At 45.7% G+C, this 12,903-nt stretch overlaps 1 protein-coding gene across 11 annotated transcripts in view; it reads right to left on the minus strand.

Annotated features, from left to right (window-relative positions):
* Positions 1–12,903, minus strand: part of DLGAP1 (DLG associated protein 1) — a 327,004-nt gene that overhangs the window by 66,205 nt on the left and 247,896 nt on the right. For all 11 annotated transcript variants that reach the window (XM_055323707.1, XM_055323706.1, XM_055323710.1 and 8 more), the window contains one exon: positions 2,771–3,144. In XM_055323707.1, coding sequence (XP_055179682.1) covers positions 2,771–3,144 — 374 coding nt within the window. The remainder of the gene's footprint in view (positions 1–2,770; positions 3,145–12,903) is intronic.

Below are 12,903 nucleotides of genomic sequence, written 5' to 3' on the forward strand. Positions count from 1 at the left end.
GATCTTAGTGTTATATATTTTGGGGATTAGTATTTAAATTAGGGGGGGCACCTGGGTGGCTCAGTTGGTTAAACATCTGACTCTTGGTTTCTGCTCAGGTCTTGATCTTGAGGTCATGGGATCAAATCCCATGTTGGGCTCTGTGCTCAGTGCGGAGTCTACTTCAGATTCTCTCTCCCTCTCGTTCCCACTCACTCTCTCTCTCTCTCAAATAAATAAATAACATCTTTAAAAAGAAGGATTTAAATTAGGTTATAGTGCACTGAAATTTAATGACTATTTTGCGTTTTGAATTTTTACTTATTTATTATGCTCCATCAAAGAAGTGGTATAGCATGGTCACATTAAACACCAAGGTACAATCTAGGTTCTGTCAATGGAAGATGTGTGGCCTTGGGCAAGTTACTTAACCTCTCTGTGTTTTCATCTATAGGGTAGAGATAATCACACCACCTATGCTATAGGGTTGCTGTAGGGGCTAAATGAGACAATCACGTAGAGCACTCAGTACTTCCATATAATTTCTATGATAGTGAACAGTGATTGGAAGAAGAGTTAGAGCAATTTTTTCGGTCACTAAATTATTAAAATATTTAAGAGGCAGAATAGTGTCGAAACAAAACTTTCTCCCCAACATTATATGTGGATTTCAGAGTAGTTCCATCTTACAGGGTGAAAATAACAATAATATAAGGTGGATTTCATGTATATGAAGGCTTTATTCTGAGTAAGAATTATTTGGGGAGGGGGCACCTGGCTGGCTCAGTCATTACAGCATGTGACTCTTGATCTTGGGGGTCTATAAGTTCGAGAGATTACTCAAAAAAAATTATTTGGAAAAGAGCCTAGGAGACCAACTGGCACACCTGGAAGCTGAGTTAAGACAGATAGATAGACGCTTTTAAATAAAATGAATGGTAAACTGACAAACCTCTAAAATATGCTATTATTAAGTACAAAAAGGCAAGATATAGAACAGTGTGAGGTATGCTAACATCTGGGTGAACAAGGGGGAATAAATTAAAACATATAATTGCTTGAATATGCATAAAGTATCTCTGTACAGAGATGCAAATATTGGTTATATTAATTTCCTCTGGCAAAGAGAACTGACTTAATATTTCTGTTAAATAAGAATGAGAGGGAGATAGCCACTGAATGTCTTTTTATAACTTTTGAATTTTGAGCCAGAGGAATATATTATCTATTGAAAAATAAAGTAAAACAGAGAAAAAACTTAACTGAAGATTAGGGAAGTAGGAGAAAGCTAACATGACTGGGTGCCAGCTATGTGCCAGATAAGGAAGGTAGTTTTTTTTTTTTTAATCGTGGGTAAAATATATATATCATAAAGTTCTTCATCTTAACCCCTTCTAAGCCTATAGTTCCAGCCAGCATTAAGTACATTCACAATGCTGTGCTACCATTGTCATTATTCACGTCCAGAATTTTTTTGTCATTCCAAATTGAAATTCTGTACTCCCATAGAAAGCTGGAGTTTGTAAATTCAATCTTCAAAATAATCCTGTGAGGGATAGTAAAGAAAATAAGCTCAGGAAGATCACATCATTTGCCTGAGACAGCACGGATCACTGGGCCCCAGCTCTTCCCTACTCCTCCAAATCCTTTGGGTTCTAGGAGGAGATGGGAGTGGGCTCGGGGGTGGGGGGGTTGGTGGGGTGTGGAGGCTGGCTTTGCGCATGTGCTTTCGTGTCTTCTAGTACCAGGCACCAACACCACAAGTTCTTTTAGGAAACTTGACAACTTGTGCTATGGTAACCTGTAAATTATATTAAAAAAAAAAAAAAAAAAACAACCCAAAACCATTTGACTCTTTGCTACTAGACAAAAATTTAATTGCCCTTTAGAAGTGCACTGTGCAGAATGCACTGTGAAAATACATCATCATTGTGAAAACCTACCCCACGCCTGGCTTTTAGATGTGCCTTAGAGTTGGTTCATTGTGAATAGATTTATTGGCCACCACGTCAGGAAGTTATTATTCAAAGGGCACCTGCACGATATGGCACAAGAAAAAAGGGAGAAAGGAATGACTCTTCTCCATTGAGAGAAGGAAATTTCTAGCAGGGTAAGCCAAGCTGAACAGATGTGAAAAACAAGAATCGGTCTGATCTTATCTTTGAGCGGCAGAAAACACTGGGCTGAACTGAGAAGCCTGCTGAATTATCTACCATTTTTTGAAATGCATGATTAAATAACCAACAATTATGCTGAAACTACTGCACATTCTTTGCTCATGAAGCTGTGATGGGAGTGATTGCTTTCTACACTACCAGTCGCTTTGGTCTTGCTCTCCCTCACTCCCACGTGTATGAGAAGTGATTCACATTTTTGTTCTCATGTGGTTACTCAATAGTGTCGAACACACTGTAACACAACCCAGTAACCCAGGTTATTCTTGGACGTCCACTCCTTTTTTGAGAATCAAAATGTACATTAGGAATTGAGGGCACTTTGTGTTTGATTGTGTTCGTGTTTGTTTAGCTATCCTAATGTTTTGAGTCACACATTTGATTTAGAGAACAAAAATAATAGCCTCTGATCATGCTTACAGACAAAATATCTTTGTCATTTTTCAAGTCACATTTAACCGTGTAGGAATTCCAGGGCCAATCATTTAAAAATCTGGTCTCACGCATGGCCCCGTCACCCAAAATGGCCAGGTGGCAAATCTTCTGGAAAAAGAAAAAGTGCTACATTTCTTAAGTTTGGGGTCCCTATTTCAAAGGACAGAAAGGGAGGCTGTTACCTGTATCCCAATCGAGAGACATCGATTTTTCTTAAAGTGATCCTTCTTCCTGTCCTCTGTGGTGACAGTGGCTATGGTGGTCGTGGTAGTGACGGTGGTAGGGTTGTTGTTCATGTGTTGACTTGCCGGGCCGTGGATCTGGGCATTTGCTGCTTCGATGGCGGCTGTCAGAGCCTTCATACTGTCCAGGCTCTCCGTGGAGTTGCTCAGTCCAGACTGGCTGATAATATCTCCTCGCTGGCCCTGTCCATCCATGTAGGCATCCTGCGCAGACTCTGTGCTACTCTGGGCTGTGATAGAAATGAAAGGTTTCGTGGTAGTTCTGGGTGGGACTGGAGGTGGTGTCTTCTTATATGTTGTAATGCAAGATGACACTGGAAGACAGTGAAAACAAAGACACTGTGATTTCTGTGTGGGTTTTAATTTCTGTATCGTAATTAACATCCACTGGAAATCAGTGCACACGAAACACACAAAGACGTTGACCATGAAAACAAGTCCGTTGATAGAGTAAGTGAGATCCCCGCTTAAGGAGGACATCTGAGCCTCCTATGGGGAGCCACTCCCACCAGACGGAGGGAAAAAAGGCTGGAAAACAGTTCGACCTCTGAGATGGACATCTCTGAAATGGAAGTTAATACGAATCAACATAGAATAGCCTCTGTAGAAATCCCTGAGAGGCAACAGTCCCCTGAGAGGTAATATATATACACGCGTCTGCCGGCTCAGGAAAATATTAACTATAGCTAACGTTAAACAAGGCAACTCACTGGAGAAGATTGCAGTGGTTGATAATAAACACTGGGACAGGAAGGAAGAAAGCAAAGAGGTTGTGAGCAAGTGTGGTCTCATCCTAACCACACAGTGGGAAGTGCCCTGGTGGGCAGGCGTGGCAGCGCCCAGAGCCATCCCGGGGTCCTGGAGCTCCTTTCTTCCTTTCTGTCCCCCTCCCTCCCATCCCCCCTCCTCCCTTCCTGTCTTGGTCTCTGCCCTCCCTCCAGCCCTCTTCCCTCCTTCCCCTCTTCCCTCCCTCCTTCCCTCTTTCTTTCCCCTACATCCTTCCTTCCTTCCTTCCTTCCTTCCTTCCTTCCTTCCTTCCTTCCTTCCTCCTCTCCCTCCCTGCTTCCTTCCTTCCCCCCCTTCTTTTCCTCCTTCCTTCCTCTCCTTTCTCCCTCCTTTCCTTCCTTGCCTCCTCCCACCCTCCTTCCCTTCTTCCCTCCCTACTTCCTTCCTTCCCTCCTTCCTCTGGATAGATGCTCACTATATAAACTTCCACTTGAATTTTTGTTGTTGTTTTTTTCTGAGCATAACTGTCCTCCAAGAGGGAATACACTGCACAAAAGTGTCCTATTGTAGGAGACCTGGGTGGCTCAGTGATGGAGTGTCCGCCTTTGGCTCAGGTCATGATCCTGGGGTCCTGGGATTGAGTCCCGCATCAGGCTCCCTGCATGGAGCCTGCTTCTCTCTCTGCCTGTGTCTCTGCCTCTCTCTCTCTCTCTCTCTCTCTCTCTCTGTCTCTCATGAATAAATAAATAAAATCTTTAAGAAAAAAAAAAAGTCTCCTATTGTAGTTTCCCTTGTTTCTAAGTCTGGGGGTGGTGGTGAGGTGGCTCCCGAAAATCCTGTCCTTCAAGGCAACTTAATCAACTCAGAGGCCTGAGTCTGTGCCTAAACATGTCCTTTCTAGCCCTGTGAGGGTTGAGTCGAGGTCCTCCCTGAGGCTCCGGCTGAAGTCGCCTCTGGTCTCCTCCCCAACTACCTGATTAGGACTGTGAGGTTATATGAAGAAGCTTTACACACCGCTTTTTAGCTTTCCATTTGTGGAGCATGAGGTGCAAAATACAGATCAAAAAAGAACGATGAAGTTTTCAAGTGAACGCCCTGCCAGAAAAGAACAATTCCTTGACCAGCTTTCTAAAGATGTTTGTTAAGACCTCTTTAAAAATGATTCCACCTGTTGTGTTTCCATGGCACCCCCACCCCCCAGGCCGCTCCCACTCACAGTGGGCGGTCACTGTCACACCAAATCAGCTACTCCTGCCCACGGGATCCAACTGTCCTTTGAGCTGCCACTGGGCCGTCTCACTAAATGAAATACTTGCTTTAATATTTAGGACGTTTCCTGAGACCACTCAAAGGAAGTGTCCTATAAGGGACAATAAACAGAAGGATCCTATTACACTGTGCTGTGGTTTCACCGGCTTGTGATTTGGAGTAATTTCCTTAACCGTAAAACAGGGAAAGAAATATTTTGCTATTTCCTAGGGATTACCTGATGGAACTAAGCCCTGGAGGTGGGGGGTAATGTAAACAATATAAATGTAGCCACCACTCAGTTACCCGGGATGAATGATTGCCAGAGGCTCACGCGGGGAAAACCTTCCACCTGGGCTTAGTGCATGGACTGTACATCCTTTAATTTGAACAGAGCTCAGCAATTCCCAGTCCATCGTCTACAGTTTTCAGCTCAGGTGCCTAAGAGGTAATGCAACCAGTGGAGGCTCCCAGTGCCCCCTGAGACGGGCAGAGCCAGGAGCAAAGCCAGCCTGGTCTGGGTTCTCCCTCTGGGCTACAGTGAAGCCTCCGGCTATTAATGCAAACAACATGCAATGCTGATTTTCTCACTTCCCCCAATTTAGTGTCAGGTAGTGTACCTACTGTGGAGCTACCTTCTGCTTCCAGGAAGGTTTGGAGGGATAACCCTACTCAGGATGATGCTCAGTCTCAGTTATTCATTGGAAGACCAGACTGGGTGGGACGGGGAGTGACCATATGTAGGATAAGATCAATCTATCTCTTCAAATCTAGTGAAAGCAGTTAATTTCATTAATTCTCTTAAGACAAGTCTTTACAGTGTAAACTCGTTCTTTTGCTCAAAATGGATGTTCAGGACAGTCTGCCCACTCATATTCCAAAGAAGCGAAATGCCACATTCTTACAAAGAAAGTCTGATCTTTTGGGTTGTTTATGCCTCATTAGTTACCCTGGTGTGGATAATCAAAATTGCACAATGCAGCCAAATAGAGTATTATTTCATTTGCTGTGAGTTACAGTAGAAATTTTGCCATGATGGGATGTGTGCTATAGGGAACATAGAAAGGAGGGTGTCACATTATTTCCAGTCTAATGATGGGGTTTGGGGACACCCACTGGGGCCAACTGCAATTTGGTGCCACCTGCTGGCTGTTGTCAGCTCCCCTTCTTGATCTATAGGGATAACTCCCAGTACTTTGATCAATGGGGACCTGCAGGGCACAGCAGCAATGCTAGAAATCCACTAGGATAAGACTGGAGAGGGAGTATCTTGGGCACATGGCTTTCCCAATAGGCCCAGCCCCGATGCCCAAAGAAGGTAACAATTTGAGATTGCCTTACCTTGAATACGGGAACTGAACAGAGGCCAGGAATCACTATGGTGCTGTATTCGAGGGGCTTGGCACAACTCTTATGAGATTTCACTGCATTGTGGGGCTTGGCACAAATCTGCCACAGTTACCACAGTTACACTCAAAGAAGCACCACCCATCAATTTTCAAACAGAAATTTAAAAGGAATTCCAATCTTTAAGAATGCCCCCTGTCAGAGAAGAAAGGAGATCCAAGATACAACTTACACTTCCCATAATCCCCTTCCTTCTCATGCCCCAATTCTTTTGCAATTCAAAGCTGCTCCAGAAACTCATACAACCAAATCCCCAATTTTTCCCAGCGTCACTCTTAACTGGTTTTGCAGGCTAGGCTCTGAATCCTTTCTTCTCTCCTAAGATATATATATATATCTTATATTCTATATATTCTCCTAAGATATATATATATCCTAAGATATATATATCTATATAATATCTATATATCTATATCTATATCTATCTATATCTATATATATTTCTAATTCTACTCTCATGATTCAGCACCATGAATAATTTAGAATCCACTGGAGTCTGAGTGCCAGGAGGGGTGCAGTAGAGTGGGATTCAAGAAGATGAAACACAAGTAAATAAATCTTGTTTGGTCAAGACAGAAAGAGAGACAGTGCGTATATGCCATAAATGAAATACTTCTCTTATCTGAGAGTAACAGTGATTAAAGTTGTGATTAAAAAATATAAGTGCTCACTGGGTGTTATTCTGTATGTTGGTAAATTGAACACCAATAAAAAATTAATTTATTAAAAAAATAAAAATAAGAATAAAAAATATAAGTGCTCAAAAAAATGCAAGTGCTCCTTTTATTCAACTGGAACATGAAAAAGAAAAGATATTGTACTTTAACCAGTGTTATTGCTTTCCTTTGCCTGATATATTTATTTGTTCATTTCAAATAAACTGATTTTCTTTCTTAGTTGGATCCTGATGATTTATTACTCCAGCTCAAAGTTGGTGAAAGGACTCCTATTTATAAGGACGATCAGCACGAGTGTAGTTACAGATTTTGATGACCTCACTTTCATTCAGAGGATACTGCAGAGCATAGACAGCAGAGACTGGTTTTTACATTGAGTTAAGAAATTACTGAAGAAGGAGGAGGGAGGGGTTGGGGAGGAGGAAGAGGAAAAGAAGGAGAAGTAAAAAAAAAGAGAGAGAACAGATTCCTATCCTATTTCAGCGTCTAGCTGACTATTCAATATTGTCTCTATTTGAATGGAAAGATAATGCTGGTGTTGAAAGCCTCAGGAAGGCCTGTGCCAGGAATTATTTTTTTCTGTAGTGGTGAAGGTTTTCTGAAAAAAAAAAAAAAGAAAAAAAAAAAACACTAGGCTTTCTTATCATTCTGGTTATCCTCTGTGATCAAGAGCACACATGTGTCAGACGGCCACAAAACAGATGTAGGTTCAAGCCCATGTTTTAGATTTTCTCAATAATACATTCTGACTGGGATGCCTGGGTGGCTCAGTCTCAGTTGAGCATCTGACTATTGATTTCGGCTTGGGTCCTGATTTCATGGTCGTGAGATGGAGCCCCACCAGAGGCTCTGAGCTCAGAGTGGAGTCTGCTTTTCCCTCGCCCTCTACTTCTCCCCCTGCACATGCTAGTGCACACTCTGTCTTTCAAATAAATAAGTGAATAAAATCTTAAAAAAAAAACAACAACAACCTTCTGACTGGTTAAACTATTGTGTCACATACTATAAAGCTACATTGAGGAATTATTTAGCACTTCCTTGTTACTGAATTTTAGAAACTCTTTCAAATACAATGAGAAACCCACAAGAAGTATAGATTAAAACCACAAAAGGACAACAAAAGAATTCCAAAATATAGTTGTACAGTAGTCAAACGACAGCTTTTTGATGTAAACAACTTATCCTAAGACTTGATTAACCACAAAGCAAGCTGTGATTTGATCTGTGTTTAGTAGCTGCGGGCCTTCTACACAGGAGTGATGGTCAAAGCGATCTTGGATTTGCAGAGTTGTATCAGATGGTCTCCTCTGACCCAGCTGAAGACCACCAGAAAGAGAAGGCCCACCTCAACCCGCTGTCTAGTTTCTGTTGAGGGCAAAGGTCTCCTGATTTGGGTGATTTGGTCCAGCCAACAATAATTTAACGAGCCCTCAAAAGAAGATTTTTTTAATCTTCTTTAATAAAATGGGGTTACCAGTGGGGTGCTGGAACTGGCTCTTCTCAGTTTGCCAGGTAATTGTGCAAATCTCTTCCCAAGTCTCTGTTTAGTGACATTTCATCGATAGCTTGAAACTGACCTTGGGGGATCCCTGGGTGGCGCAGCGGTTTAGCGCCTGCCGTTGGCCCAGGGCGCGATCCTGGAGACCCGGGATCGAATCCCACGTCGGGCTCCCGGTGCATGGAGTCTGCTTCTCCCTCTGCCTATGTCTCTGCCTCTCTCTCTCTATCTGTGTGACTATCATAAATAAATAAATAAATAAATAAATAAATAAATAAATAAATAAATAAATAAGAAACTGACCTTGGTATGAATGTTTACATAATGGAAATTGGGAAATACTACCCCTGCCTCAGAGAGCCAGTTGTTAAGCATTTCCAGCACACCTGTACACATAGAGTGGCACTGTTCAAAGTGTGGTCCGCAGACTGGTGTCCATTCACAAAGCATTTGATGAGCGTAGAGTGAAATACACCAGGAAAATTGAGAGTGAACTTTTAGAAACTTTTACAACGATTCTAAAGACTGTTCATTGGTCAAATCTAACAACAAAGAAGACTGGCCTTGTTTTGGGGTGCCCTGTTTTAAACTTTTCCTTTATCTAGTGATTCTTTTATTGCATTTTTATCAGAATGTCAATCTGCAACAATCAGACACCAAACAAACAAACTAGTCCATCACCGGAGAGAGTGTGAGAAGCACTTACAGGAAACATTTGCAAATCCAGTGGACAGGATGGAGGTAGTGCATGTAGGATTAAGAACATATTAGGGAAGTAACTTGAAACTACAGGCTATTTTAGAAAGCAAAATGATGTGAAGAGGCCAAAGGAAAAAAAGGAAATGGGGAAGGATGTAGGACATAAAGGGACTGCTGCACAAATACAAGATTGTGGTTTTAACATCAGGTAAGCTGCCTATTTCTAAGAGGGTGTGCAGGAGTACAAATGTGATGTCTAGAACAAGGGGAGGATTGTGGTGCTGCATTTCATTCCGGGCTCTTCTCTTTAAGGGGAAATTGCAAAGTGCTCCGAGGAAAGAAAAACCACCTCTTAAGAGGAGTGGATTAAGGAGAGGGGATGTTTAGTTTGCAAGAGAAGGAAGGCGGAAGAGTTTCCAATGATTTTGAAGGCTCTTGCCTCAACGTTGGCATGGACTAGTTCTGTATAAGGCCCTGTGGGAAATCACAAAGGTATGAAGAATAATTCTCTAGTAGTCGGTTGTCCAAAGGTGGAATATGGGGCCCTTGCTGGGTAGTGATCTTTTGATCTCTGGACGTGTGAAGCACAGACCAGCTCATCTTTTGGTTGGGCAGTTATTAAGATTGTACCACCATGTGAGAGGAGCCTGCCGTAGGCGACAAGATTTCTTTCAAACTGAAGCTCCTGTGGTTTTATGAATATGAATAAAAGGTAGAAAAAAATCGAGAAGTAGAGACCCATTGAGAGTGATGTGAAAAAGCTGGAGAAGGAAGCCAAGAGAAGCCGTTAGGGAGCATTACCAACAAGGATGTTTGGTAGCAGGGACCAATGTTCTGGCATCCTGGGAATGCGTTCTGGCACAGATGAGGGTAAAGCTGCTAATAAGAGAAATTTGCTGCTGCTGCTTCGCATCAAGGAGGCCCAGGAGTGCTGAACTGGCAACCAACTGGAGGTCAGGCTCCCCGGGGTGGCATGCTACACAGGCGGGACTCCTCTCCCACCAAGTGCCAGACAAACCAGCGTTCTGGCTTGAGTCCTTCACAGTGAAAGGCACAAACCCAGGTGAAAACAATGACAAGATGGAACATTAGTCCAGTTCTTCTTCTTCTTCTTTTTTTTTTTTTTAAAGCTCTACATCCACCATGAGGCTTGAATTCACAGTCCCCAGGGATGGAGACTCCTGTGCTTCACCAGCTGAGCCAGCCCGGTGCCCCTTTAGTTCAGGCTCTTGACCTGCCCTTGGGTGAACCAAATCACCAGAGTGAACCCTTGCTCCATAACACACTGTGCTAAGTATTTAATAGACATGATGTCAGGACAGAGGAAGCTCTTGCCACCCCCATTTGTTTGATGGTAAGACAGAGAGGCTCAGAGCAGGTAACTGAGGTCTTTATCTTACACAGCTACTAAGCAGTGGAGTTTGCCTAAGTCGGAGGCCTCGTTCCCAGTTCTTTTCCTCCCCCCAAACCGCCTGCAACCAGCTGCCCAACAAAACTTCGATTAAACGCCTTGTCCAGTACAGTATATCATGCTTCTCGTGAGAAAATGCCCCCTAACGCTCCCCACTGCTGTGCTTGGCACCCTGCCGGAACCTGTCAAAGGCATGGAGACCGAACACATCTGGGGTGGCCAGCGAGGGTGCACCAGCCGCACGGTTCAAAGCGCTGCGGGATCCCCGGGGGGCTCCGCGGTTGGGTGTCCGCCTTCCGCCCAGGGTGTGATCCTGGAGTCCCGGGATCGAGCCCCCGCATCGGGCTCCCTGCATGGAGCCTGCTTCTCCCTCTGCCTGTGTCTCTGCCTCTCTCTCTCTCTGTCTCTCATGAATAAATAAAATCTTAAAAAAAAAAAAGTGTTGCAAGAGTCGGGCTCCGCGCTGGGCGTGCAACCTGCTCAAGACCCCCCCCCCAGCCCCTCCAGCCGCTCTACTGCGCCTGTGCTCCTTCTGGCAAGATGGAAATACTGCCCCCCCCACCCCCCCAAGGAGAAAAAAAAGGAGGAACTCCCCAAAACAAAATATAGACATGGAAAAATCGCTCCCTCGTTTCAAAATATTTGCAGCTGAGCGTCTCCGGGCCACCCAGAGCGCGGCGCGGGGGAGGCCTGGGTCCCCGGGGCGGGCGGGCGGGGGGAGGGGGGGGCTCGGGTTAGGGTTGGCCCGGGGCGGGGTGGGGCGCGCGGCGCTGGGAGCGGGGCCGCCAACCGTCCTGCACGGAAACCGCAGGGCCTCGGGAAGCTGTTCTGGGTCTGGGTCCCAGCAGAGAACAGCGCGCTAGTGTGAGCGCGTCCGGCAGCGCCGGGAGCGTGGGCCGAGGGCGGGGCGCGCTCCTAACCCTCCGGTCCTAGGACGTGCCAGTGGTAGCTGCTGGCCTTCCAGACACTTCCAACGCCAGACGCGCGCCCCGGGCCTCGGCACGTCTGGCGGGGAGATCTGTGCCCCTGATAGCAGGCGGCTCCCGCGGGGGCAGAGCTCGCCCCGCCGCGCTGCTGCTGATCAAGCACGACATTGTTCTCCCCGGGAAGGATGGGAAGGGCTGTTTCGGCCCCAGCTGCCCCCACCCCCTTTCTTTCCTAAGAGGCACCCAAGTTGTTTTAACAAGTTGCTACAATCCTTGGGCTTCCCGAGGTGAGGCCGCGGCGCACAGAGCCTGCACTGTACCGACCTCCCGGGAAGGCGGGCGCGGAGTTAGTCATTAAAGGGGGGGGGAGGGGGGAGAGCCCCAGGCACTTCATGCCTGGAAATGATGTAACAGGCAGCCACTCCTCTGTTAGAACTACGACCGAACAATGCTCGGGCAGTCCGCGGCAGCTGCGCTCCAAATGTCAGCGCCAGCCCCGTCCAAAGAGCTTGAAAGGCACCAAGCTGGAGGACTTTGTGCTGCACCTTTCTCGCCCACATTTTCCCCCAAGCACTCCCAGGAACCTGGCAACAGGTAACGTGGCAACCTTCGCTTTAGAAAGTGGCAAGTGGCATGACTTCAGAGAACAAGTGGATTTTTTTTTTTTAAAGCCAACTGCAGCTCCCCTCCCAGCACCTCCATACCCCGCCCCCCACCCTCCCCATCCCCCCCACCCCGGGCCAAGAAGCTGCGAAAAAGGTAGCGCTGCCGGCAGCCCTGCTCTCGGGTGCCGCCTTGTGGCTAAACTCGGAACAGCACCGAGGTACCTGCAAATCCGCGGCCGAGCTCCAAGGTAAGTCAAGTCAGGCTATGCGTGGGGGTGGGGGTGGGGGTGGGGGTGGACGTCTTTTCTAGGCTTTGTCTTCCGGAAAGAAACACCGGGAGTGTTAGTCAACATTCAGAACGCCTTGCTTTTAAACTCTCACCGTAACAAGAATTTTACCCTAAAGCTAGAACTGCTGCCGCCCGTTTGGTTAGGTGGACGGCAGCAAGGATTAAGAGCCAAGAAACTGAGCGCTCCTGCTGGGTGAGACTTGCATTTTCCATTTTTATCTTTTTTTACGTGAGTTGTATGCAGAAACCTTTCTCTGGGGCAGAGGCATTTCTAATTCACATCTCTGGTTTCCAGTTTGTCTACTTGCAAGGATTATTTAGGATTTCCAGACGGCAGGCCCAGCTTCCCAGAAAGCAGGGCTTGCAGTACCAGTTTAGCTCTTTTATCTCTGTGTGGGGCAAACACCCACAGAAATGCCAAGGGCACTGTTTTTAACCAGCCTTCTTTCTCTCAGGTACTCCCTTCTGCTGTTTCCTGATTTGGAGGAATGGCTACAGTTGCGAGCTGCTGATAGCTCCAGCCAGTTGTGAGGGCATCCGTTCTTTCTCCCTCTCTGGAAATGTTAACTGGAAACCAAGCAAGAGGT

This window comes from Nyctereutes procyonoides, unplaced genomic scaffold, assembly GCF_905146905.1.
Source record: "Nyctereutes procyonoides isolate TBG_1078 unplaced genomic scaffold, NYPRO_anot_genome, whole genome shotgun sequence".
Classification (NCBI taxonomy): Eukaryota; Metazoa; Chordata; class Mammalia; order Carnivora; family Canidae; genus Nyctereutes; species Nyctereutes procyonoides.